A 27,471-nucleotide genomic window follows, 5' to 3' on the forward strand; every position below is an offset into this window, starting at 1 on the left:
GGGATCTGTGTGTAAGGATCTGTGTGTAAGGACCTGGGTGTAAGGATCTGTGTGTAAGGATCTGTGTGTAAGGATCTGTGTGTAAGGACCTGGGTGTAAGGATCTGTGTGTAGGGATCTGTGTGTAGGGATCTGTGTGCAGGGATCTGTGTGTAAGGATCTGTGTGTAAGGATCTGTGTGCAGGGATCTGTGTGTAAGGATCTGTGTGTAAGGATCTGTGTGTAAGGATCTGTGTGTAGGGATCTGTGTGCAGGGATCTGTGTGTAAGGATCTGTGTGTAAGGATCTGTGTGTAAGGATCTGTGTGTAAGGACCTGGGTGTAAGGATCTGTGTGTAAGGATCTGTGTGTAAGGACCTGGGTGTAAGGATCTGTGTGCAGGGATCTGTGTGTAAGGACCTGTGTGCAGGGATCTGTGTGTAAGGATCTGTGTGTAAGGATCTGTGTGTAAGGATCTGTGTGTAGGGATCTGTGTGTAAGGATCTGTGTGTAAGGATCTGTGTGTAAGGATCTGTGTGTAAGGATCTGTGTGCAGGGATCTGTGTGTAAGGATCTGTGTGCAGGGATCTGTGTGTAGGGATCTGTGTGTAAGGACCTGTGTGCAGGGATCTGTGTGTAAGGATCTGTGTGTAAGGATCTGTGTGCAGGGATCTGTGTGTAAGGATCTGTGTGTAAGGATCTGTGTGTAAGGATCTGTGTGCAGGGATCTGTGTGTAAGGATCTGTGTGTAAGGATCTGTGTGTAAGGATCTGTGTGTAGGGATCTGTGTGTAAGGATCTGTGTGTAAGGACCTGGGTGTAAGGATCTGTGTGCAGGGATCTGTGTGTAAGGACCTGTGTGCAGGGATCTGTGTGTAAGGATCTGTGTGTAAGGATCTGTGTGCAGGGATCTGTGTGTAAGGATCTGTGTGCAGGGATCTGTGTGTAGGGATCTGTGTGTAAGGATCTGTGTGCAGGGATCTGTGTGTAAGGATCTGTGTGTAAGGATCTGTGTGCAGGGATCTGTGTGTAAGGATCTGTGTGCAGGGATCTGTGTGTAAGGATCTGTGTGCAGGGATCTGTGTGTAAGGATCTGTGTGTAAGGACCTGTGTGCAGGGATCTGTGTGCAGGGATCTGTGTGTAGGGATCTGTGTGTAAGGATCTGGGTGTAAGGATCTGTGTGTAAGGATCTGTGTGTAGGGATCTGTGTGTAAGGATCTGTGTGCAGGGATCTGTGTGTAGGGATCTGTGTGTAAGGATCTGTGTGTAAGGATCTGTGTGTAGGGATCTGTGTGTAAGGACCTGTGTGTAGGGATCTGTGTGTAAGGACCTGTGTGCAGGGATCTGTGTGTAAGGATCTGTGTGCAGGGATCCGTGCCAGAGCAGTGAGCTCTGGGCTGGAACGCCCCCGGGTTTGGCTGCGTTTCACACTGGGTCCCTGCTGCTCCTGGGGGCCCAGTCCTCGCCTGGCCCTCACAGCAGGTTTTACTCCATCACTGAGCTCCTTTGGGAAGGCTCTGAGAGCTCTGGCTCCGAGCTGCACGGGCTCAGCCTGGTTTCCTTTGCTCCCTGCCCGGCTGCGCTGGAGCCGGGTGCTCCTAACTTAGGGCAGGGCAGCGCAGTGCAGGGCACCGCACCACAGCCCTAACTCTGCAGCCGCAGTGCAGCAGGGATGGAAGGAGCTCGACTTGGAGCAAGGCTTTGCTCTGTTTCCCATTTAAAAGCCTCACGTTCTGGCGTTTCACCCCCTCGCTGTAGGCGGTGGCCCCTCACTTTCTGTGGGGGCTGAGACCATCAGATGGCAAACACAGAGACGCGCTCACCGCCTCCCGCTGTCCCTGCCCACAGCTGCTTTGTGCTCCTTTGGAAAGGAGCCTTCGCTGCTGGGGGATGAAGGGACCTCAAAGCTCCTCCATTCCCAACCCCTGCCCTGGGCAGGGACCCCTTCCATAGAGCAGCTTGCTCCAAGCCCCTGTGTCCAACCTGGCCTTGAGCACTGCCAGGGATGGGGCAGCCACAGCTTCTCTGGGCACCCTGTGCCAGCGCCTCAGCACCCTCCCAGGGAAGAGCTTCTGCCTAAGAGCTCAGCTCAGTCTCCCCTCGGGCAGGTTCAAGCCATTCCCCTTGGCCTGTCCCTACATCCCTTGTGATGAAGTTCAAGCCTTCACCTGCCGTGGACGTGTCCCACCCTGGGGACAATTCCTGCTGTCCTGATGCAGGGCTGGACCACTGCTAAAGCTGCACAAAGATCAGCTCAAGCCAAGCCTGAGGAACATCGTGCCCAGCACTGCTGCCAGTCTGGGGTTCAGCAGACACAGGGATGCTGCTGAGGGCTCAAGGGACGTTCCAGAGTGAGCAGGAGCAGAGCCCAGGCCAGCTCCTGCAGGCAGCTGCTTTGTGTGCTCCTCACGGTCCTTCAGGCTGGACTCTGGTCCAACCTTTGGGCTGGAGAGGCCCATTTCCAGCAAGAGACTCACTCCTCTTCCCGACTGCCTCCCCAGAGCCATGGAGAGCAGCTCCCCAGGGGCACTTGGAACAGAGGCAGGCATCTATCCCAGCCTCATGGAGATGTGGAGGTGGTGTCACCACCTCTGCTACAGCTTTAAGCGCACCAGCACCAGTCTGGGTCTCCAGCAGTAAATCCCTTTTATGTTTTCCTTTGTAGCTCAGAGCTATTTCTTGGAGAGCAGCAGCACCTTGCTGTTAAATAGGGAGATGTTCAAGAGAGAAACAGCCTGTGCAGTACTGCTATAGCCCAACCACAGCAGAGGTAACAGACACCCATGTCCTCTGGAGCCAGGCTGAGAGAGCTGGGCTGGGGCAGCCTGGACAAGAGAAGGCTCCTGAAGGGGAGACCTGAGAGCAGCTCCAGTGCCTAAAGGGGCTGCAGGAAAGCTGGAGAGGGGCTTGGGACAAGGGATGTAGGGACAGGCCAAGGGGAATGGCTTGAACCTGCCCGAGGGGAGACTGAGCTGAGCTCTTAGGCAGAAGCTCTTCCCTGGGAGGGTGCTGAGGCGCTGGCACAGGGTGCCCAGAGAAGCTGTGGCTGCCCCATCCCTGGCAGTGTTCAAGGCCAGGTTGGACACAGGGGCTTGGAGCAAGCTGCTCTATGGAAGGGGTCCCTGCCCATTGCAGGGGTTGGAACTGAAGGAGCTTTAAGGTCCCTTCTGCCCAAACCAGGCTGGGATTCTGTGACTTGCAGTGGTGCCCTGTAAGAAAAACCAATAGGAGAGGCAATAGGGCAAGTGCTGGACTGAGAAACAGGATGAGAGCTGAAGCCTCTCCTCTAGCAGATTCCCAGGTCTATCCTGTGAACTCCCCAACCTCCTCTGCACATTCCCAAAACTGCTTCATCCCTTTGAGTCTACCTTAGGCCCAAATCTTCAAAACACACAGTGTAACAGACACCCAACTGAGTTAAGCACAGCTGCCTCGGCAAACACCAAGCAGGGTGCTGCCATGCCTCCCTTTACGCCAGAGCCTTCAGCCTCACCTCGCACCCAGGAACCTTCAGGCAGTGCTCTGGCAGAGCTGTGTGCAGGAGGCTCAGGGCTCACAACCAAGGCCGCAGCCTCCAGCTGCTCCAGTTCAGTTTCAGTCGCAGAAAAGCCTCCCCACAATACCTGCTCATTCCTTCCACATTCCACACTTTATTGGCTTTGGCTGGGTTAAAGGGCTGGTTTGTGCTACATGAATCCAATAAATATTGTAGAACTGATGCTGCAGCCCCATCAGAGCAGCGGGGGGGAGTATAGGGACAAGTAAAAATGTATTAGCTTCCAAAGATCAAATAAGCAGCTGGGGGGGGAAACGCAGCTCTGGGGGGAGGAAAGGATGGTCTGTGCACTTGAGAAGGTTTCTGGCCAAGGCCAGAGTGAAGCCCATTACCAGGAATGTGACTGATAAATGGTTTAATACAGAATGTAATGTGCTGCAGCAGCTCTGCCACTTCCTGGCCAGAACTGGAAGGGAGTATTTCCCAAGTGCAACTGGAGAAGATGCACCGACCACCAGCCTGCTCCTTTGGAAAGCTTGCTGGAGAGAGAAGAGGTGGGGCAAGGGGTAGGAAATGGTGGGAGAAAGTCTCACTGGCACATGTGTACACACTCCAGCTCCTCAAGCTTAACAGCAGTCACTGCTTGGCTGTGACAGACAGCACAGTGAGCGCACAGCACACTTGGCCTGGGGATGCTTTCCTGCTGCCCCAGCAAATGAAAGCAGAGTGAGGTCTGCTTCTTTCTCTGAAGCCATCAGTAACAGTCTTGAGCAAATGAATGTCTGAAGTCCCCAGGAGAGGTCTCTAAGGTAGATGGCATTAACACTTGCCCTGCCTCCAGGGTTCACTGTAACACCATGAAAGAGCACTTATGTTTCCCAGCTACTAAAGCAATATAAAAACTTCTCATGCACCCTTATCCATCCTCATACCCCCCCCCCCCCCAACGGAGGGGAAGCTATAACCCACTACTGTGAACCCCCTCCTGCCACAGCTCCAGCAAGCCTCCATGTCCTGATGTTACAGCAGATGCTTCTACCCAAGGTGGGCTCCAGGCGGAATGGCTTTGCTGGCACTGCAGGGTGGATCCGTTAGGAGCCACACATGAGACACTCATCCCGGTTCTCCAGGGAGCACACCATGGCTGCTTTATTCCTCTCCTTCTCTTCCTCTTCCCTGGAAATCTTCTCCCGCTCTCGGAGCTTCTCTTTGTTGAGGGTGAACTGGATGGGGTTAGCAGCTGGTTTAGTCCTCAGGTAGTACATGCCCGTCTTCAAGCCCTGCAGAGTAAAACCTGAGCCTCAGAGCTGGAGCTGAGGCAAGTAACAGCCAAACTGAGCTGTCGAGGGCAGCCTCCCTAAGCCCTGTCACTGCTCCAGCCCCACAGTCATATCCAGCACCAGCCAGGATTAACAGGAGCAATGCTAAGAGCACCCACAGCTTCACTGCTCTAGAGATACTCCACTGGTAACACCACATTCTAGGAAGGAAGCAGTTCAGCCTGGAGAAGAGAAGCTCCGTGGACACCTCACAGCAGCTTTCCAGTATCTGAAAGGGGGCTATAGGGATGCTGGGGAGCGACTCTTCATTAGGGACTGTAGTGACAGAACAAGGGGTAAAGGGTTCAAACTGAAACGGGAGAAGTTTAGACTGGATATAAGGAAGAAACTCTTTCCTGTGAGGGTGCTGAGGCACTGGAATGGGTTGCCCAGGAAAGCTGTGAATGCTCCATCCCTGGCAGTGTTCAAGGCCAGGTTGGACAGAGCCTTGGGTGCCATGGTTTAGTGGGAGGTGTCCCTGCCCATGGCAGGGGGTTTGGAACTGGATGATCTTAGGGTCCTTTCCAATCCTAACTATTCTATGATTCACCCTTCTGAGAATCAGCCAGAGCAACCTTTCCTGACAGAACTGATCAGCCCCATGTGCTCTCGACCCTGGACAAGGCTCCCCCCACCAGTCGAGGTACCTGCTTCCAGCCATAGAAGTGCATGCTGGTGAGCTTGCCGTAGTTGGGCTCTGCAATGTGGATGTTGAGGGACTGGCTCTGATCGATGAAAGCTCCTCTGTCTGCTGCCATCTTGAGGACAGTTTTCTGGGAGATCTCCCACACGGTCTTGTAGAGCTGCTTCAGGTCATCCGGAATCTCAGGGATGTTCTAAAAGGAACAGGAAGAGCTTTCCAATGCCCAAATGTTCATATTTATAAAATCAAGTTCATAGATTCACTGAACTGCCTAAGAGCTCCTCTCAGTCTCCCTTCGGGCAGGTTAAAGCCATTCCCCTCGGCCGGTCCCTACAGGCCCTTGTCCAAAGCCCCTCTCCTGGTTTCTTGTCAGCCCCCTTGATGTATTGAAATTCTGAGACTTCAGCAACCCTGACCACAATAAGGCTTTTCAACTCCAGCACTGAAGCCGAGCATCGTGTACCGAAAAGCACCAAGCTTAAAGAAACCTTGCTCCCTTCAACAGAACAGCTTCTGGGGAACTGGAGAGAAAAAGCCGTTTGCAAACAGACCATCTGCCCTACATAGTTGTGAGGTCTCACAGAAAGCAACCCAGACCAAACTCCATGAACAGTGTGCAGTATGCACTTTGTCAGCTTGACTCCAAGCACAACAGGCGCAGCAGCGTTTCAAACTTCACAGTATAAACCATTCATCCCACACAGACTCTCCTGGTTCTCAAACTCAGCTCCTGTCTCAAGCCTACTCCCTGCTGTGAAATTCCCCCTTTATCAGCGTTATGATAAATGGGAATCCAAACATTTGCAGGGTCAGTCTGCAGTGGAGCAGCCCAACTCTGTGTTTCCAGCAGTATTTAGTGGTACGTTTCCACTGGGCTTCTCTGTTACAGAGCAGGCTCCAGCAAGAGCAAACTACCACTGAGATCAGACACATCCCCCTTACCTTGCACAGCTTTTCACCCCAGCCTGCCTGAGTCACTCAAATACAGCACACCCTAAAAGCACAATGTGGCAGAACAGCCCCAGCACTTCACAGATGCACAGGAGCCCCTGAGCCTTCTCCTGGCCTCTCACACTTACCTGGATAGAGCCGTTGTGGGCAATGATTTGGTTCTTCATCTCCTCGTTCCACAGGCCCCTCTCTGTGAGATCCTTCAGCAAGTGCGGATTCACAACCTGGAATGGGCAAAGGCAAAGAAGGAAAGCACTGCACGTTCTAGGCCTGCCTTATGGCACAGAGACAGCTTCCAAGAGGAGGCAAATCCACCCCAATGTGCACAGGTTTTTAAATGGTTAAACACGTACTGACAAACCCTCTCGTGAACACAGGCATCAGAGGAGGGACAAGGTTAAAACAACAGCGTGACAAACGTGAGATGCTGCTGGCCACTGCAGGCAACGCAAGCCTGTCTGCAAGGCCTGGCTGACACCAACTAGTAGGACAGTACCAGGAGAAGTCCCTGGACCTCACAAATAAGAAAGGGGAGTGTATGCAGCTCCCCTGCATGAGGAACACCAAAAGATGGGAAATGGAGAGATCTGGGTTTAACAAAGCCACTGACCACAAACTGAATTACTAAGTAAAGGTGTAAACAATCAGCAAGACTGGGGTCAGAAGGGGAAAGAATAAAACAAAATCATAGAATCAACCAGGTTGGGAAAGAGCTTCAGGACCATCCAGTGCAACCATTCCCCAGCCTGCCAAGGCCACCACTGCCCCATGGCACTGAGGCCTTGTCTCCATGGGGTATGAACGCTTCAAGGGACGGTGACTGCAGCCCTGCCCTGGGCAGCCTGTTCCAATGCCTGAGCACCCTTTGGGGAAGGGATTGCTCCTCATCTCCAGTCTAAACCTCCCTAGCACAGCTTGAGGCTGTTTCTTCTTGTTCTATCCCTTGGGAGAAGAGACCAGCCACTTTCTGGCTCCATCCTCTGTCAGGTAGTTGTGGAGAGCGATACCATCTCAGTTACTCTTCCCATAGCACACACATGCCTTCAATAACATCACTTTTTATCATTCCCTTAGCAATTATTCCTGCAGGCCATCTAGAAGCCTCGTAAGGGCTTTGCACAGACAAAACCAGCAGTGCTTCTGTACAATTCTGCACATTCCACCATGCCTGTTGTGCACTACTAGCACGTAGAACACAGAATATAGAACAATCTACATATTCCCCTTGGTGCTTTTGGCCTTCAGACGAACTGACTTACCAAATGTGTGGTCTCCACCTTGTCTTTCCTAGCAGTAAAAGTCATAAAAGATATGAAAACAGAAAAGCTCTTTTGCTTTCTTACCTGGAACTCTCCTGAGAGGACTCTGCGTGTGTAGATGTTACTGGTGTAGGGCTCGATGGATTCGTTGTTGCCCAATATCTGAGCAGTGGAAGCAGTTGGCATTGGAGAAAGGAGAAGGCTGTTCCTGACACCATACCTAGTAACAACAGGCAAGAGTTAGAAAGATTCAACCAAGTGAGATAAGACAGAAGAGATCCAAGACAAGCACAGTTTAAAAACTGCCTGCAAAGAGCTAAAAGAGCCTTCTATTAAGGTACACAGAACACCCTGCTCACACTCAGAAATCAACAACTCCTTAGGGTACCCTACGAACCTCAGCTTACCTGCAGGAGAAAAGGGAAGCTTCACAAAACTTGTAATGTGGGTCAACATGGAAGCAGAACTCAAGTCTTTGCTATTTTCATCTGTAATTGTGGAATACTGGAATGGTTTGGGTTGAAGGGACCCTAAAGCTCATCCAACTCCAACCCCTGCCACAGGCAGGGACCCCTTCCATAGAGCAGCTTGCTCCAAGCCCCTGTGCTTAACCTGGCCTTGAGCACTGCCAGGGATGGGGCAGCCACAGCTTCTCTGGGCACCCTGTGCCAGTGCCTCAGCACCCTCCCAGGGAAGAGCTTCTGCCTAAGAGCTCAGCTCAGTCTCCCCTCGGGCAGGTTAAAGCCATTCCCCTTGGCCTGGCCCTACAGGCCCTTGTCCCAAGCCCCTCTCCAGGTTTCCTGCAGCCCCTTCAGGCACTGGAGCTGCTCTCAGGTCTCCCCTTCAGGAGCCTTCTCTTCTCCAGGCTGCCCCAGCCCAGCTCTCTCAGCCTGGCTCCAGAGCAGAGCTGCTCCAGCCCTCGCAGCAGCTCCATGGCCTCCTCTGGACTGACCATGAGGCTTTCCCAATTTAGTCATGAGAAAGGGTGTAGAGAAAAACCTCTCAATCTGTCAGACACTCCACAAGCCCACAGCACTAGGGAAACCAAACTGAGCAGCTCATGAAGAGCCTGAGACCTGTCCAGAGAAGACAACAGACATTAACTAAAGCTAAAACTCAGACCCACACAAATTGAAGAATTTCATTACAGGCACTTCAGGCTTTAACAATTCCTGCCTTCAGGATGGTCAAGGCTCAGCTCCCAGTCAGCAGGAGCCCAGCTGACACCGTCTCACTCATCACTACATTTCATAGGAACATAAACCATTCCACTGATGTACTCCAGGTGAAATAAGAGCTCAGCTAAATCAGAGTCTCGGGATGAGCTCTCCCTCTTGCAAGGACAAAAATAAATGAAAGCCATCCATGAAACAGCTCTGAAGAAACGGGGGCAGGGGGAAACATCCACGACCATTTTTGCACTTGCACCCTATCAGTTAGAACGTAGTGAAAGTATTTTACATCCAACACAACATGTGCAAGGCTACTCACTTGGCAATCTTCTCCTTTAAAGCCTTCCAGTCCCAAAGATCCGAGGGGGTAACATTCCACATGTCATACTGAAGAATCTGAAGAACACAGGGGTAGTTTAGATTAGACAAGGCACTCTCTTCTCCATGCTTTAACACACTGTAAATTGACCTGTGATTCCTATTAACTATTCCCCTCAATTCAGCTCCTGTATCAGAATCTCACACTATTTTAACTGCACTGAAGGGACAGCAGCACAGGCTGTCTTGTTTTTCTTTTAGTGCTCTCTCCACTTCAGTTTAAGTTCTGCATTTCATACTGCACTTCAGAATGATGAAGGAAAACTCAAGCACCATTTGTAGTTGCAGTATTATCAGCTAAAGAGCTCCAGTTATACATCTCTTCCTGTGTTAAAAGACCAGGCATGCTCATGTTTGCTTTCCATACCTTTGGCTCTGACACAATCACATTCTGGTACTTACTCCTTTGCTGACAGGAGAACCCTCGTATGTTTCATAGGGTCCTTGCTCCTTGGCAAGCTCACAGCTGGCTTCCAAAGCACCATAATAGATGGTCTCAAAGATCTGCTGGTTCAAGCGCTGGGCCTCGGGACTCTCAAAGGGGAACCTCATCAGAATGAAGGCATCTGCCAGGCCCTGCACCCCGATGCCGATGGGACGGTGGCGCCTGTTGGAGCGCTCTGCCTGCATGGCATTAGCAAAGAGAACATTACCTTCAGCACAGCAAGAGAGGCACAGGATGGGTAGATAAGGTTGGAAAGGATCTCTCAGAGGAACCGTCATCCACTGCTTTAAGTTTCATGGGCCTTTTGTTCTGCTGCAACAACCCCCGGTTCAATTCTGCCCAGTCCCCACTGTCTGCTGGGGCAGGAGTGAGGACCCAGACTCAGCTTGTTAGAACTGCTCAACCTGACAGAAGGAGCAGTGATTCAGAATTGGACACCAAGCACACTCTGAAACACAGCCCCAGGAAGACATTTTAAGTTGTGCATTCAAATTGCACGTGCTAGAAAAGCTGATCCCTCAGTAGGTTTGCCTTCATACTTTTGAGTATTTGCTTATTTCCTCCTCCAACAGCCAGCTCTTGCTTGACTCCCTATGTTCTGCAATGCCACAACCCCTGCTCCCATTCCTCTTGAGCAATACCAAACACTTTCCTTCCCAGAAATCAGTCTATGCACCCCCCAAAAAATGGATAAAACCAGCGAGGCTGAGTTACACATTCCTGGGACCCTTCCAGAATCCTCCTCTCTGTTCCACTTCCCACTCTATTCCTTGTGCTATCCTGTGCTTCAAGGAAATCATCATACATAAAAAAATTCCAGCTGCAGAACCATCTCAAGGAGAGGGGTTTTCTGCAACTGCTTCACTAAGGAATTGTCTGGACTGAAGCTTAAGGCAGCACTAACAATGGGTCATGCCTGCAATCAGGTTATTAACGGAACTCCCAACTATTTGCTAGAACAGGTTTACAAAATCCCTCCCTTATTTCTTCTGCCCAAGAGTCAACATGAGCTCAACATGACTTAGCTGGGGGCACCTGCAGCCCAGAAACCAGCCATGTCCTGGGCTGTACCCCCAGAGGAGGAGCAGCAGCTCAGGGAGGGGATTCTCCCCCTCTGCTGTGTTCTGGGAGACCCCCCCTGCACTCCTGACCCAGCTCTGAAGCAACAGCACAAGAGGGACACGGAGCTGCTGGAGCGAGGCCAGAGGAGCTCCCTTCCAACCCAAACCATTCCAGACTGGAGCTGCCCCAGAACAAGAAGCCCTGTCCCCAGGCCCCCAGCACACTCCAGCCCTGCAGCAGCTCAGGGCTCACCTCTGGCACGGGGTAGTAATTGATATCAATGATTTTGTTCAGGTTTCGGACGATCACTTTGGTGACTTCAGCGAGCTTCTTGAAATCGTAGCTGTGCTCGGGAGTGACATACATGTTCAGGGCTATGGAGGCCAAGTTACAGACCGCAACCTGGGGAGAAGACACAGTGAAAACAGGAACCCCGGCCAAAACCCCATGCAAAACCCACACCATCCTCCTTCCAGGGCATGCTCTCTATCCAAAATACATGGAAACAAAGAAGCAAGCAGCTTGCAAGGCTGGGAAATGCACTCATTTCTCTGTTAGCTTCTGAATTGTAAAGGGTAACAACAGCTCAGAAAGGTTTAGTTAGTTATCACCATAAAAATTCAGTCCTCTGGCCTGGTCAATCCTATTGCCTGCAAGCCATCCTCACACAAACTAAGCCTCAGCATTTCTTTTACAGAATCAGCAGGATCTCAATGAAGTCCAGACTGTTTTAGGGTATTTTCTTGGTCATTTTTTAACACCAACATTCATTCCAGCCTCAGAATTGGAAAGGAAGTGGTTTAGTCACCATGCCTGGAACCATTTAGAAGTCATGCAGATCTGGCTTTTAGGAATATGGTTCAGTGGTAGCCTTGGCAGTGTCAGGTTAACAGTTGGACTTGATGACCTTAAAGGTCTTTTCCAACCTAAATGCTTTCATGATTCTATGAAAGAAGTCAGCTAAGATTTCTATTGCAGAGGCAGCAGGAAAGATCTCCACCTCTTCTAGGCTCTTCAGGACTTTATGAACATGCCAAGGAGTGTGTGCTAGAGAACTGTCAGTGGCTCAGGCAGTAGAAGTTTGTGGCTCAGGTAGCTTGTGGCTAAGGAGATACTTGCAGTTACAACAGCCTCAAGAACTTTACTGCACTAGAAATTTCCTGTTCTATGTCCTACCTTCCCCTTTGTTGGCAATGCTGGGGTCCAAACACAGCACATCAGCGAAGCACCAAGATTAGGGTAGTGCACAGGGAGCTCAAGGGGAATTGCTACTGCAGTGTAAGTCTGGGACTAAGAGAGGCCTGGTTTTACTGAATCATTAGCTGAGGAGATGCTTACATTAGCCACCAGCAAGGCAGAGAGCTCACTTCTCCCTCAAGCTCTCAGAGGTTTTTATCGATGGGATCTCTTGTTTTATACCAAATCCTCCAAGGGAGTTGGAAAGGAGGAGGAGAAACCCACTCAAGAGACAGTGGAGGAGCTGCAAGTACATGTCATGCATCCCCGGAGTTTGGTACCTGTTCCCTTCCCCAGCCAAGTCAGACTTACTCTAGAAAGCTACAACAGCAGCAGCCAGAGTTTCCCTAAGCACAAGTTGCTGTTCTCCACCCACCTCCTCTTTGCTGGTATACTCCACGATTTCTGTACACAGGTTGCTGCATTTGATGGTGCCCAGGTTCTGCTGGTTGCTCTTCCTGTTGCAGGAGTCCTTGTAGAGCATGTAGGGTGTGCCAGTCTCAGTCTGCGACTCAATGATGGCATACCAGAGCTGCTGGGCCTTCACCACCCTGCGCACGCGGCCCTGCTGCTCATAGCTGCAACAGAACCATGGAATCATGGAATCAACCGGGCTGGAAAAGACCTTCAAGATCACCAACTTCAACTCTTATCCCAAGGCCACCACTGCCCCAAGGCACTGAGGCCTCGCCTCCACGGTGCAGGGCTGGTGCCTGCAGCCCTGCCCTGGGCAGCCTGTTCCAATGCCTGAGCACCCTTTGGGGCAGGAATTGCTCCTCAGCTCCATCTAAACCTGCCCTGGTGAAGCTTGAGGCTGTTTCCTCTTGTCCCCTCCCTTGTTCCTTGGGAGCAGATACCAGACATAGAATCACAGAATCATAGAATAGTTAGGGTTGGAAAGGACCTTAAGATCAGCCAGTTCCAACCCCCCTGCTGTGGGCAGGGACACCTCACACTAAACCACGGCACCCAAGGCTCTGTCCAAACTGCCCTTGAACACCACCAGGGATGGAGCATTCACAACTTCCCTGGGCAACCCATTCCAGCGCCTCACCACTCTCATAGTAAAGAACTTCTTCCTTATATCCAATCTAAACTTCCCCTGTTTAAGTTTGAACCCGTTACCCCTTGTCCTACCACTACAGTCCCTAATGAGGTGTCCCTCCCCAGCATCACCTCCTGGCTCCATCCTTCTTTCAGCTAGTTGTAGGGCACATCTTGCTTAATAATTCTCAGGCTCTCCAAAACAGGAGTGAAAGACAATCAGCAACTCAACATCAGGTTCTCAAGCAGGCAAGACCCCATTCACTCGTGAACTAGCCAGGAGTGGTAACAGCAGGGTAGCAAGACTGTCCTTGTCTAAAGGGAATAAATCTTTCATTACAACTAGTTCAAAGCAAAGGTATTGACCGCTGTAAATGGGGAGCACTTCAGAATTTCCTTCTAAGAAGCTAAAACAATCATTTACACACAGCTCTACCTTGAGCAGGTCCCAGTTTGGAGCAAATAGTGAGCAGACATTCCCCATCTTTGTCCATTTATCAATCCAATAACAGAACTCACTGATGAACACCACAAACCCATGCTTTGGCTCCCAGATACCACACACCAAGGGCAGCTTTTCGAATGGGTGGCCACTGCTTCAAGGTCTATTCATGCTTCTTACCTCTCATACAGCTTCTCAAATTCCTCTCCCCAAACTTCATCTAGGCCTGGGCACTCATTTGGACACATTAAGGACCAGTCCTGTAAGAAGGAAGAACAGTCAGAGAAAGCCTTTAGGCATCCTGTTCATTAAAAGCACTGAACTTCATCAGCAGACCCTGCTGCAAAGAGGAACATGCCAACTTCCCAACCCAAAAAGCTGGAATCAACTCTACCAGCAGACATGGGGAAGGGATTTACCAGATGAGTCAGTATATTTAAAAAGTCATTATATGGATATTGGTGACCAAACTGCACTTTCGGTCCTGAAATGTCTGGTTCTGGATTCTGGAGATGCAACCCATTGTAAAGTAAATACAAGCAGTCATGTGAAGCCTGAGAAGATTTGAAGCTTTAATGAAAGTCCAGAGTAAATTCAGTGTAATAGTGTAACAACACAAGTCATAGGCTGGAAGATCAAGCACTGAAGCAAAGCATCCCACTGGAGTTCTCCAACTCCACTCTCTACCTGCACAGCCTAGCTCTTAAATAAGGTGAAGCAGCTCTTTTGAGCAGTTCCTCTGCTGCTAGGAAGATGGAGCTGCAGCCCTGCATGAAGCCCATCCCAGGGCTGGTCCCATTTCTCCAGTAACAGACCTATTCTACACCAACGAAGCTTCTTACCTGGTTGGTTTCAACTCGCTTCATGAAGAGATCAGGAATCCAAAGCGCAAAGAAAAGGTCTCTGGCTCGCTGCTCTTCTTTCCCAGTGTTTTTCTTCAAGTCCAGAAACTCAAAGATGTCCAAGTGCCAGGGCTCCAGGTAGATGGCAAAAGCCCCAGGTCTCTGAGAGGTAAAATGTGATCAAAATCAGGACAAACTGCCTTGCAGATAAAACCTCCTGCACTGCTCCTGAGTGTACCCAACAGCCTAAACTAACTGGAGCTTTACAGTGTCAATAACGCCATTTCAAGATGCTTTTTTGCCCCACAGTTGCTCTCACTATTGGAACTGGGCCATGGCACCAGTTCCAGACTCTCAATAAAAGTGATTTAGTACCACAACTGTATTTCCTCTGCGTAAACAGGAGCTCGACAATCACGGATTTACTGTGTCATGCCTCCACTGACCTCTGGACTGTGTGGAGACAAACAATCAAGAAGCTTCCTACAGTCTTGTCCCTTAATTTACTAGAGGGTGTTCAAGGAGTGACTCATACCCAGTACAAGAGGCTAATATAACGTGCCCATCATGCAGCAAGAGACAAACCTGCATGACAAAATGCATAGTGAAAGGGGAACACTAAATTATGAAGGGGCAAAATACCCTATTTTGATGTGTCATCTACAACCACTTCACCAGCTCACTGATGCTACTGGGTCAATCTTTCACAGATGAGGATCTTCCCCCTCTGACCCAAGGCTCCCTTCTCGACCCTGATGTAATGACAGTACCTTGTTTCCTCCTTGATCCACGTAGCGAGCAGTGTTGTTGTAGACCCTCAGCATTGGAACAAGCCCATTAGAATTCCCATTTGTCTGCAGAGGCACAGGAAAACCATCAATACTAAAAAGCATCTACCTGAAAAGACGGGCCTACATTTCCTTGCTGCCTCTCAGCAGTCTGCAAAGCTCCTACACTGAAAGCCAGGAAAACACCACCCCAATTGGTTACTTGGCAGTCCCTTCCCCTACCTGTTTTTAAAGAGAGAAAACTGGATATATTGGCTACTGCTCTTAAGAGTTAATCAAATGTAGCTCCTAAGTTCTTTCCTCTGCATTAGGTAATGTAAAGCCATGCAGAGGTTACATACACTGTAACAGAAACACCAAACATATCCACAGACCTCAGAACCACAGAAGGGTTTGGGCTGAAGGGAACTTAAAGCTCCTCCAGTTCCAATCCCCTGCCACAGGCAGGGACACCTTCCACTAGAGCAGCTTGCTCCAAGCCCCATCCAGCCTGGCCTTGAACGCTGCCAGGGATGGGGCAGCCACAGCTTCACTGATGATCTCAAGCACTCAGACATACAAAAAGGTAAAGGGCTAATGCACAAGTCTCTGAGCACACTCCCAGGTTGCTAGTACATATGAAAGTGGTAATTGTCTGATCGAACAGTGGACTAAGATCCTCTTTTTGGAAGGACTTCTGTTAGGCAGCCAGAACACCACAGAAATCCAACCTTTTTGCCTTAGAACATACCAAAAGGAGACTAACTGCTGTGTTCAATTGAGTCAGTAGAAGCTGCATTGATTTGGCAACTGAAGTGCAGACATGTAATGAAAGCAGAAGGTTAACCTCTGCTGGGAGCACCATCTGCACACCTACCCCAGCAATATAGCTGCCGGTGGCTCGGATACAGCTCACAGCAAGGCCAATCCCACCAGCAGACTTCGAGATCAGTGCACACTGCTTCAGAGTGTCGTAGATCCCCTCAATGCTGTCATCCTTCATGCACAGCAGGAAACAACTGATAAAAACAAACAGCTTTAGCATACAAAGGTTAAACCAGAAAGAAGTCAAGAAGTATTCCATGAGGGCCGCAGTTCACCAAGGGTGAACACTGATTCTTTATCGTGCTACACAAAGCAAATAGATGAAGCATAACCACAGACTGCAAAGTGGAATAAAGAACAGGTGTAGATAACATCCTGAGCAATGGTTGTAATACTGGTATCTGTTATCAAAGCAAAACAGTTTTAAATCTTATCAGTTACACTTGCTACTCTTAGCATGTGTTACAAAACAATTACCAGGATTCATTTGGTCATCTACAAATCCCTAGGCATGTAAGTAACTTTTAAATGGAAACACTTCCATTAGCTTTAGAAGCTTACAGAAACCTGTGCAGTTTTCCCCAAAGACAACACTGTTTCACGTTAAATTTGACAGCAGCTTCTCAAACCTTCATTAATCAGAATGCACAGAAGCACAGCTGCTATTTGGGAAAGCATTTCATTGACCAGACCCAATCTGCAGAACTTTCTCTTCACCCTGTTATGCATGAAGCAAACCTGGAAGCCCATGGTACCTGGAAAGCTGGGGCCGGTTGGTGCCTGCATTGAACAGCGTGGGGGAAGCATGAGTAAACCACCTCTCAGAGAGCAGGTTGTACGTCTCTATTGCAGCCTCTATGTCATTCTTGTGGATCCCCACTGACACCCTCATCAGCATGTGTTGAGGACGCTCAGCAACTAAAGACAAGGAGAAAAAACAATGTCAGTGTGACATTCACTATTAGTACAGACATGAAGGTTGTAGCAATAAGCTACAAACAGTGTGCAATGGGCCATTTGAGAGCCGTGGCTTTCATAGAACCAGAGTAATTTAGGTTGGAAGGAACTTCAGGAGGTCTCCAGCCCAAGCTCCTGCTCAAAGAAGAGTCAGTTGAGAGAATCAGAGCAGTTTGCTCAGGACTTGATCCAGTCAGCTTCTGAAGAACTCCAAGTTTGGAGACTGGGTAACCCCTCTCAACAACCTGCACCAATGCTCATGGGAAGGGAAACAAAACCCATCTGTATTAACAGTTAGAATCCAATCAAATGCCCAGTCCAGCATCCAATTGCTCTCCAGGTTTATTATGTTAAGATGACAGAGGGGAGATTTAGATTACATATTAGGAGAGAATTCTTTCCTGTGAAAGTGGTGAGGCCCTGGCACAGGGTGCCCAATAAGTGATAAATGCCCCATCCCTGGCAGCGTTCAAGGCCAGGCTGGACACAGGGGCTTGGAGCAAGCTGCTCTAGTGGAAGGTGTCCCTGCCCATGGGATTCTATGATATTACAATTATCTTCTCACCCTTCTGGTGTTCCTTTCACACTAGGGCCTGCAATAGCTGGTGCTGACAGCACAGTAGCTTATTCAACTTTAAATTTGTTATGAAGTGCTTAGCATTATGGAGCACGTTATCAGATGGACAGGAACTCCTTCATCTTCTAAATCCTTGGTTACAGGCAGTTTCCAAAGCACCGGGGTCCTTAATACAGAAAGTGAAGCACAGTGGGCCAGGTCACACTGCCATCACTTGGAACACCCAAATGCACCTCAGTGCTGCTCTTTATTGATCAGCTGCTCTTCATGCAAGCACAGCACTGCCACCAAACCCCACCAGAGTCCTGGCCTAAGAAAAGAAGTTGCACATGCCCAGAAAACACCCACTATAAACATCTGGCTGCTTTGTAAAGCAGAGTTTCCACTGGAGTGATTTATGGAAACCTCTGAGGTTTCTTTTTTATCCCCTCACACCCTGCTCCGAGCTGTGGTCTCGACTTTTAAATCACAGAATCCCACTGGAAGAGACCTCAAGGATCATCCGGTCCAAGCTTTCTGGGCAAACCATGACCTGGACTACATGGCCCAGCATCCTCTCCAGCCAAGAAGAGATGAAGCAAGAAGAGCACCCTGTCCAGCCAAGGCAGAGAAGAGATTCAGAGCAGCCCAAGGAGAAGGACTTGGGGGTGTTGGTCAACGAGAAAATGAACAGGAACCGGCTTCAGTGTGCGCTTGCAGCCCAGAAAGCAACCATATCCTGGGCTGCATCCAAAGGAGCGTGACCAGCAGGTCCAAGGAGGTGATCCTGCCCCTCTACTCTGCTCTTGTGAGACCTCACCTGGAGCATTGTGTGCAGTTCTGGGGTTCTCAGCATAAAAAGGACATGGAGCTGTTGGAACAAGTCCAGAGGAGGCCACGAGGATGATCACGAGCTGAAGCAGCTCCTGTATGGAGCCAGGCTGAGAAAGCTGGGGCTGTTCAGCCCGGAGAAGAGAAGCTGCGTGGAGACCTCAGAGCAGCTTCTAGTGTGTGAAGGGGGCCTATAGGGATGCTGGGTATGGACTCTTCATTAGGGACTGTAGTGATAGGACAAGGGGTAACGGGTTCAAACTGAAACAGGGGAAGTTTAGATTGGATCCAAGGAGGAAATTCTTTCCTGTGAGGGTGCTGAGGCACTGGAATGAGTTGCCCAGAGAAGTTGTGAATGCTCCATCCCTGGCAGTGCTCAAGAACGGTTTGGACAGAGCCTTGGGTGCCATGGTTTAGTGTAAGGTGACCCTGCCCACGGCAGGGGGTTGGAACTGGATGATCTCAAGGTCCTTTCCAACCCTAACTATTCTATGATTCTAAGTTAGATAATACTTGAAGTTGATAGAGACACTTCTTACCTTTTGAGTTGATTTTCAGCAAGTAAGAACGTTCTAGAGTCTTTAAAAAGAGAGAATGCATTTAGGAGACATGCAGTTTGATAAAAATCCTATTAATTAACCCCAAACTTGAGCATCTTCATGCTCCTTATCCCAGGCTTCAACAGAAGCACCAACCCTGCACTCCACTCCTTGCAAATGGCACAGCAGATGAGGTGACTAATGACTAAAATAAGCCAGAAGTCCACTGCAGGATTCCCGATTCCCTGCTTTGGACTCTGGAGCAGCAGTGGAGCACCCAGGCACAGGGCTCAGCACTGCCTCTCAACCCACAGCGAGTGAAAGCTCAAAGACAAGGAGTGCTTGTTCCCCACAACCCCAAGCGTGGCAGCTCCACCATGACAATGCTTTCCAGACAACCACATCACAGTCTGGGTGTCGAACACCCAAACGATAAATCTGGCAAGACTACAACTACAGCAGCTGCCTTTCAAGCTTGTTCCAATGGATTACAGCAGTAAGTACAGAAGGGAATGTCAGGAATTGTTTGTCTATACACATACAAAACACACCCCCTTCAAGGTCCCCTCTTTCCACCCTTGCCTATGCTGCTTCTGCAGTTGCTCTGCTCTTACACCCTCTAGTTGTTTCCTCATTGCAAACTACTTCCCCCTAGCCAGAAGGCACCATGTCAGGCGCAGTGGTGGCAAGTCCTGGCAAAGCCCCCCAGCTCCTGCAGAGATCTACCAGAACCATCTGAAGCAGGCAGTGCTGTGGAATGGAGACATGCTCCCCAGACCCCTGTGTCACCCCTAAAGCAACTCAGCAAAGCACAGCCTGTCTGAGAGAGCAGAGGGTCACAGCAGCCTAGGGAAGAGCTTCCAGCAGGGTGGAAGATGACAGAGGCTGAGTGTGGGCTGACGCACTGACAAAACTGTTCCACAACACAATGGGGGAAACAAAAAAATCCCTTTTTTTGGTTTCTTCAGCATCACATTATTCCCATGAGGAATGACATGAGCTGGGAAGCTTTCACCAACTTTCAGTGCTGGCTGCACAGTTAAGAGCCTAGCAGTTACATTACAGCAGCCAAGGGCACACACTGAAGCCAAGAAGTACTTGATTCATCCAGAGAGCAACTGTTCTGTGCAGGTACTCTTCGATTTTATCAAACCCACTGATGTCCCACCCAGTCCAGTGCCCTGCTTGCCCAAATCTACATGTTTCCATCCTTCCCAAAGGACTCGGCTCCAGAACATCAAAACAGCACTCTTTGTTATCATGAATAACACACTTTTTACCTTAAACCCAAAGTAGTTGTAGGAGAAGTCTCTGTCATAGATAATGGCAGAATTCAGGCGCTGAAAGGAAATAAAACAGAGAAAAAGTTACCATTACAATCAGGGGTTTTGTACCTCACTTTAGGGTGTAACAACACTGTCATTGTTGGGCACTCCTGACCTCACAGCTCTAGTGAAACTAATAGCAGCTCAGAGGAATAAAGGAGGGAAAAGCTTGAAACAACAACTGCACAGTTTTAACAGGTCTATATCCAAATACAATACACAATTGCTGGCTCCATTTGCTGAAGTCTAACCAGACACCAAGAAATGCAACACAGAATCAAAGTCCAAGGAATTGTTTGTCTATACACATACAGACAAGAGTGACCTCCCCATCTGAACAACCTGAAATCAGAGCCCACAGCTCACGTCTCCATTCCAAGCTCCCAGAAGAGGCTGCTACAGCAAGAGGTGCTTTTTGTCAAATTCTTGTGTTGTGCTGATCATGACTATGAGGACTCTACTCTGGTGAGACCCCACTTGCAGCACTGTGTGCAGTGCTGGTGTCCTCAACATAAAAAGGACACGGAACTGCTGGAGTAAGTCCAGAGGAGGCCATGGGGATGATCAGGTGCTGGAGCATCTCCTGTATAAAGTCAGGCTGAGAACACTGGGGCTGTTCAGCCTGGAGAAGAGAAGCTGTGTGGAGACCTCAGAGCAGCTTCCAGTGTCTGAAGGGGGCTACAAGGATGCTGGGGAGGGGGCTCTGCATCAGGGACTCGAGTGATAGGACAAGGGGTGATGGGTTCAAACTGAAACAGGGGAAGTTCAGGTTGGAGATAAGGCAGAAGCTCTTCCCTGTGAGGGTGCTGAGGCACTGGCACAGGGTGCCCAGAGAAGCTGTGGCTGCCCCATCCCTGGCAGGGTTCAAGGCCAGGTTGGATGGGGCTTGGAGCAACCTGCTCTAGTGGAAGGTGTCCCTGCCCATGGCAGGGCGCTGGGACTGGATGATCGTAAGGTCCCTTCAATCCAAACCAGTCTGGGATTCTATTACATCTGAGAAAATAGAATCTGCTGCAGAAACACCCTTACAAGAAGAAATTCCTACATCCTCTGTTTTAAACTCTCCAGGATGGAGCAGTTCTCCCTGCACTGGTTTCTGCATTGGTGACTTGTCCTGGACCAAACATGGCTTTCTTAAAAATAGGAGAAATCAATTATCCGAACCACTTCACTGAATGTATAAAACCCAGAAGTGCAATAAGAAGTTACATACATCTTTGTTGGCCAAGACTATGTCCAGAGTTTCTTTGGAGATCATTGGCGAGTGCTTCCCATTGTGAGGGTTTATGTAGTTGTAGAGATCATCCATCACATCTGCAACAGAAAGAGGATTAAAGAGAGGGACATCCACAGAGCTGCACATGCATCAGCTGTCATCTGGTCTCAAGGGCAGGAGTAACCATCCTCTAAAATAATCCCCTCCAGCTCTACAAACACACAACTTCCCTTCTACCTGCTCACTACTGTTCACCTTATAAATGCGCTTCTCTTAGAAGGGTTTTTTATAGTTTACAACAGAATAAATGGGAAAGAAAGTGGGTGCAACCTCATTTCTATCAGTTGCATTTTTCATCAATCTATTTATACAGATACTTTTCACAAACTAGGCAATTCATTTTGTGTCACATCCCTAAAACTCATGTTTTTTCATTTCCATGGCATTTTTAGTTAGCCTGGGTACTGAGTAACTCCTGCTTAAGAAAGAGATTTCCATATTTATATCCTCTAAACCTCCTACTCTCTTTCTGACTATTGCTATACAAGGGCATGTAGCGAAAGGACAAGGGGAATGGCTTCAACCTGCCAGAGGGGAGATTGAGATGAGCTCTTAGGCAGAAGCACCCTGTGAGGGTGCTGAGGCGCTGGCACAGGGTGCCCAGAGAAGCTGTGGCTGCCCCATCCCTGGCAGTGCTCAAGGCCAGGTTGGACACAGGGGCTTGGAGCAAGCTGCTCTAGTGGAAAGGGTCCCTTCCTACGGCAGGGGTTGGAGCTGTAGGAGCTTTAAGGTCTCTTCATCCCAAACCATTCCATGATTCTCTCCAAGTCCCCCAGACACGTACCACTGAACACCTTCTTGGTTTCCTTGTGCAAGTTGGATACTGCAATCCTTGCTGCCAGGATGGCATAGTCAGGGTGTTTGGTGGTCAGGGTTGCAGCAGTTTCAGCAGCCAAAGTATCCAGTTCCACTGTTGTAACACCACTGTAGAGCCCCTGAATCACTTTCATGGTGATCTGGGCCTGTAAAAGGAAAACCCTGGAGGTTAGCTACCTGTTGATGAGGAAAAAATGAGTCATGATGTTTCAACCACTTAAGATGTCAAATCTGCTTCACTATAAGCAGTATGATTGAGCAGGAAAGCAAATTAAGATGCCAAACCCTCTTGGTGAAGTACTGACTCCTAAAATGTTAAATACTAAGGCAGAAGGGAGAGCAAGGGAAGAGTGCAGAAAACAGGGACTGTCGGTCCAGAATCATCACCAGCTTTTTCCCTGCAGACACTTTCCTCAAGGCAGAGTAGCAGCAAAGTTCAAAGTTCACAGAAGTCAGATTAAAACAGTATTTGCTTGGGAGTTTTGAAACTCCAAATGAAGCTTGACTTAAAAATGCCTGAAGGGACGTGGAAGTGCTGCTCTTAAAATCATTTCATGACAAGAGAAAAAAGAACTCCAGCCCTGGAAGGGACACAGTGGCTTTTGCTTCATAGCTTACTCCAAGCCTCACCTCCCACTTGAGACCTTTCATGGGAAAAGACTTTTTCAGCTACTCCGAAGTATTTTCTGCTTTTCTGTCATGCATTTAACACTGATCCCTACAAGAAAGGGCACATTCTGCACTGGAGAAGGGAAGCTTGATCTAACAAAGTAACTGCCAAACACACTGGAAGTGCCAACAGCCTCCCAAAAGCAGGGCATGCACTTTCAAACATCACTCTTTGACAGTAAGGATGTCAGCTTAAGGAGTTTTAGCACCGGCTTCTAAAGCATCTGGCACAAGATCCAAGTTGAAAAGGAGAAACTCAATTCCAGGAAGAGAGATATCACACACTACTGTGTAATAACTAAGAATGCAGTGCTTATATCAGACTGAGAGGAGTAATTACGATTCAGGAGGACCAGGAATCTTGCCTCTGTCCTCATCTACTCCCAATGTCACTGAGATCAAGCCAGCATTCTTTGTGTTGCAGTGACAGAGTCCCTAAAGCTCCTCCTGCTCTTCGTGGCTGCAGAGCCCTTCTTGCTACAGGATGAATGGCAAATATTTCACAGACAATTTAAGACACAGAAACAGATCATCAGGTCTTTGAGATGGGAAGAGCCTTAACCTGGCAACTCCAAAAGAACACACTGGGTCTGCAGAGCTGCATGAACACCTCACACAGAGGTCAGTGGATCTAGAGGGAGTCATCTCTTGCCAGGCTTGGGAAGGAGAGGCTTACAGGAGTGGGCTCAGCACCCTACACAGCTCAATAAAGCAAAGCAAGGAAATTTTAGTGACAAGAAGGGTTCTCTCAGACAGAAAACACCTTGTTTTATTGAGAGGATCAGGAGCTACTTCCCATATACACTGCTCAAGCTTTGCCGATGGAAATTGAAAGCAATCTACCAAAACCTGGGAACTGGAGCAACAAAGAACTCTCTTTAAGGACAAGCTCAATGACTTCAAGAATGTTTGAAGTAAAAGCAGTTTACAGTAATAGGTAAAGTGATTGTTCCCCCACCACAGTCTCAGACTCTGCATCTGTGAAACAAAGAAACTCGGAACACAATGAGAAGAAACACACCACGGATGCATTTGCCAAGAACCCCTGCACAGGCCACAGTGCTTGGCTTTGGCCAAGGAAGTGTAACTGGGGAACACCGGGATTTTAGGGGGGAATCACCACAAGGGGCAGAGCAGAGGATGCAGAACAGACTCACAGGATCAACGAAGTCAGCATTGAGCCCGTAGCAGAGCTTCTGGATGCGCGACGTGATCTTGTCAAACATGACACGCTCCTGGCGTCCATCTGGGTGGGGAGGAGAGGGTGCAGCACAACAGGTCCCGTTAGTCAGGAACCAGTGAAGCCCGGTGTGCTCCTGCCCAGCGCCTCCCGCAAGGAGCCAGCCCTCTCCGGGGGGAGCAGCAAGGACACCCTGCTCACGTCCACCATTCAGGCCCAGGAAGGAGACATTCCCACCCCATGGCACCCAAAACTTTGCCTAAGTCCCAGGAGCAGCTCTGCAGGGAGGGGGGGACCCAGCTGAGGGCCCCCAAAGGCTGGGGACCCCTCCTGGGACCAAGCCCAGAGCTCGGTGCCGTGGTGGGAGGCGGCAGGGCTCCCACGGCAGACTGAGGGGTCCCATCCCTCCCCCCGAATCACGGCGGGGCTCCCTCACCCTAGGGTCCCTCCAGCGCAGACCCCAACATTCCGTGCCCCGGAGGCTGTGCACAAACCAGAGGGACCCCCCACACGAGAGGGGGAGCCCCATCTGCTCACCTCCGGTGTGGCGGTAAGGACGGACCCCCCCAGACGAGAGGGATTCCATCCCCTCTCACCCGAGGCCATGCGGAGGCCCCCAAAGCACGGGGGGCCCCAGTCCCTCACACCGGGCACCACGAGAGGTTCCCCCGTCCCCTGCACAGATGCCGTGAAAGGAACCCCGCAGAGCAGCGGGGCCCCGGCCGCCCCCACCAGCGCCATGAGCCCCCTCACCGCGCTTCACGACGTGCATGGCGGCACAACGGCTCCCCAGCGCCAGGCGCGCTCCCACCGCTTCCCGCTCCCGCCAACCGCGCTCCGCCCCCGGGCCGACATCTTGCGTCCTGGCACGGCCTCCTCCCCACCGCGGCCTTGCCCCGCGGCCCCGGCTGACAGCGCGGCCTTGCCCGGCCAGCGGAGGCTCCGCGCACTCGCTCCGCGCCGCCCCCCCCCGCCGCTGCTCCCGGGAACAGCCACCTCGCCGCCAGCCCCCGGCCTTGCCCGCTTCCAAGATGGCGGCGGGCAGCCCCCTCCCGAAGGGGCGGGGCAGGGCGGTGAGAGGGCGCGGCGTACGGGGGCCGCGGAGGGACAAACGCCGCCGTCCCGCGATGGTCGGCGCGTCCAACAGTTATCGGTTGTACCGGCACTAAAGCGGGCGCGGACGTTGTCTTCCTCGCGCTCCAACGAGCGAGAGGCGGTCCCGCACGGCTCCGTCACTCAGCACCACCTGGCCCCTTCCCACGAGCAGTTTCCAGCCACTCTTGCCCGAGCCCGAGCGTTCCATGGGGTTGTGGTGGTCCCAGTGCAGGACCGGGCACTTTCCCCCGTCGATTCTCAGCATCCCTTCAGAGAGAGCTCCTGCGGTCCGAGAGGAGCCCATGACCGCCCCAAAACGTGGATCGGGGGCCACCCTGCCCCTGCACACCCCGAGGGTCAGCCCCTCCCTGCCCCCTGGGCAGACGTCGGCTCCCTCCGCAGCGCCTGCTCCTTGCAGAGGCAGGAGAACGTCTGGGGTCCGGGCAGGGCTCACGGGCAGCGGCACCCAAAGCACCCAAAGGTTTACGGTGCGTAAACCAACCCAAACCGGCAGCAGTTCCTCGGCTGAGCTGCCCTGGACGGGGCTTGGGGCCGCCTGGTCCCTGCCCGTGCCAGGGGGTTGGAACTGGACGAGCTTTAAGCTCCCTTCAACCCACCCCAGTCTGGGGCTCTGTGAGCGCCGTCACTTCCCACATGAGGATGTTGATTCTGTTCAGCCTCGGAGCACAAACGGCAACTAGTGATTCCTCAGTGCCCACGTTTGCCTTGAGAGTCCCCAGTGCACAGCGTCTCAGCCTGGTCCTGCTCAGCTTGAGCAAGACAAACACTGCGCTGACAGTGACAGCTCAAAGAGCTCCCGTCTCAAAGACGTGCAGGGACATTCTGGAGCTGATCAGGAAATGGGGATCAGTTTGGGGTTGCCTCTCTGTTTGATTGAAGCTAAGTCTCTGGAAGGACAAACCACGGCGCTGGGATGCGTTTGAGCTGTTCTCTCTCGCGGACCCTCGTGCTCAAGCTTTGTGTTTCCTTCACTGCTCTTTGACGAGGCAGTAGCAGGCAGAGCACTTGTTCTTTGGTGGGGCTGTGGCTGTGGGTGGTGGGCTCAGCTGCACACAGCCGGCTCCCCTCCTGCACGGCCTGGGGAGAGCAATGACCAAGGCAGACCCGGCCCTCAGGGAGGTGAGGTTGGGAAGCAAACGGAGCAACGAGCCCAAACTTCCTGAGTCCGCGCAGGCTTCGCCTCCCCCGGCCCGGAGCCGGCGGTGGCGCGGTGCAGTGTCCGTGCTAGCAGGTTCCTGCTGTCACACAGTGCCTCCTCCTTTCCCTGGACAGGCTGCTTCATCCAAACTACCACGCAGCACGTGGGGCCAGCGCAAGGGCACTCAAGCTCTGAGCTGGAACAGCACCAAAGCCAAATCAAGATTGCTTCAGAACCTCAGACGCATGCGATGTGAAGTCAAAACCCAAAGGATGTGACCCTGCCATGGAGCACGGGGACGTGGCTCCCACCTCTTGCCCACACGCTCTTATCTTGCCTATGGTATGAGGAAGACATCCTTTACAACGAGGGTGGTAAAACACTGGCCCAGGGTGCCCAGAGAAGCTGTGGCTGCCCCATCACTGGCAGTGCTCAAGGCCAGGTTGGACACAGGGGCTTGGAGCAAGCTGCTCTATGGAAGGGGTCCCTGCCCGAGGCAGGGGTTGGAGCTGGAGGAGCTTTAAGGTCCCTTCATCCCAAACCACTCTGGGATTCGGTGGTAAACAAGACCACCAAAGTTTCCCAAGTTAAAAACCCTTCTTCCATTCCCTCTCTGGGGGGAATTACAGTCAACCCCTTGACCCGGCAGCCTGTGCAGAAATGCTGCTCATTAGAGGAGACCGCCTTATTCTGGTTGCCTCTCCCCAAGGTCTCGGCCTTTGCACTCCTCAGTAGAGCAGCGCTGTGGCTGATGCCTGGGCAGAGCGACTCTGCCTTTGGTTTCCTCCCATGATCAGCTTCCATTTTGCTCCTGACTGAGGTTAGGTTGGAGCCACCCCACAAAGACTTTACACAGCCCCTCAGATGGGTCGCCAGCTTCCTGCGTCACTGCACAAGTAATCCACCACCTACTCGGATCCTGCAAAAGGCTCTTGGTTGGAAAGGGTTGATTCTGCTGAACCTTTGAAATCCCCCTTCCCTGCTGCAGTGGGGGGGATAGTTCTGGTTCAAGGTTACTTCCTCCTTCTAAGGAACCTCCTCCATTCAAAGGTTAGGAGGCGCTGGCTGCAGCTGCAGAGCGGTGGCAATGGCCAACGAGAGGCAGGGCCAGTGCATCAGGTGTATGAAGAGGGAATGTAGTGGTGCGAGACAGGCAGAAGCAGCAGCGGATCAGGGATCCCACCCAGCATCCCATGGAAACGCAGAGGGA

At 51.0% G+C, this 27,471-nt stretch overlaps 2 protein-coding genes across 2 annotated transcripts in view; one reads left to right on the forward strand and one right to left on the reverse strand.

Annotated features, from left to right (window-relative positions):
* Nucleotides 1-27,471, forward strand: part of NUP98 (nucleoporin 98 and 96 precursor) — a 304,506-nt gene that overhangs the window by 130,144 nt on the left and 146,891 nt on the right. The gene's annotated exons all lie outside the window — the stretch shown is intronic.
* RRM1 (ribonucleotide reductase catalytic subunit M1) lies at nt 3,608-24,851 on the reverse strand. Its single transcript, XM_061480083.1, has 19 exons — nt 24,761-24,851; nt 23,985-24,073; nt 22,127-22,304; nt 21,280-21,380; nt 20,022-20,081; nt 18,742-18,781; nt 16,614-16,776; nt 15,911-16,052; nt 15,037-15,120; nt 14,267-14,428; nt 13,605-13,684; nt 12,315-12,516; nt 10,955-11,104; nt 9,598-9,819; nt 9,137-9,213; nt 7,730-7,865; nt 6,515-6,610; nt 5,440-5,628; nt 3,608-4,753 (listed from the first exon to the last, which is right to left on the reverse strand). The coding sequence occupies exons 1-19, from the start codon at nt 24,777-24,779 to the stop codon at nt 4,565-4,567; spliced, it is 2,379 nt and encodes a 792-aa protein (XP_061336067.1). The 5' UTR covers nt 24,780-24,851; the 3' UTR covers nt 3,608-4,564.

Source organism: Pezoporus flaviventris, unplaced genomic scaffold (assembly GCF_033815535.1).
Source record: "Pezoporus flaviventris isolate CSIRO_AGI_PZ_B2104156 unplaced genomic scaffold, CSIRO_AGI_Pfla_v1 ptg000168l, whole genome shotgun sequence".
NCBI lineage: Eukaryota > Metazoa > Chordata > Aves > Psittaciformes > Psittacidae > Pezoporus > Pezoporus flaviventris.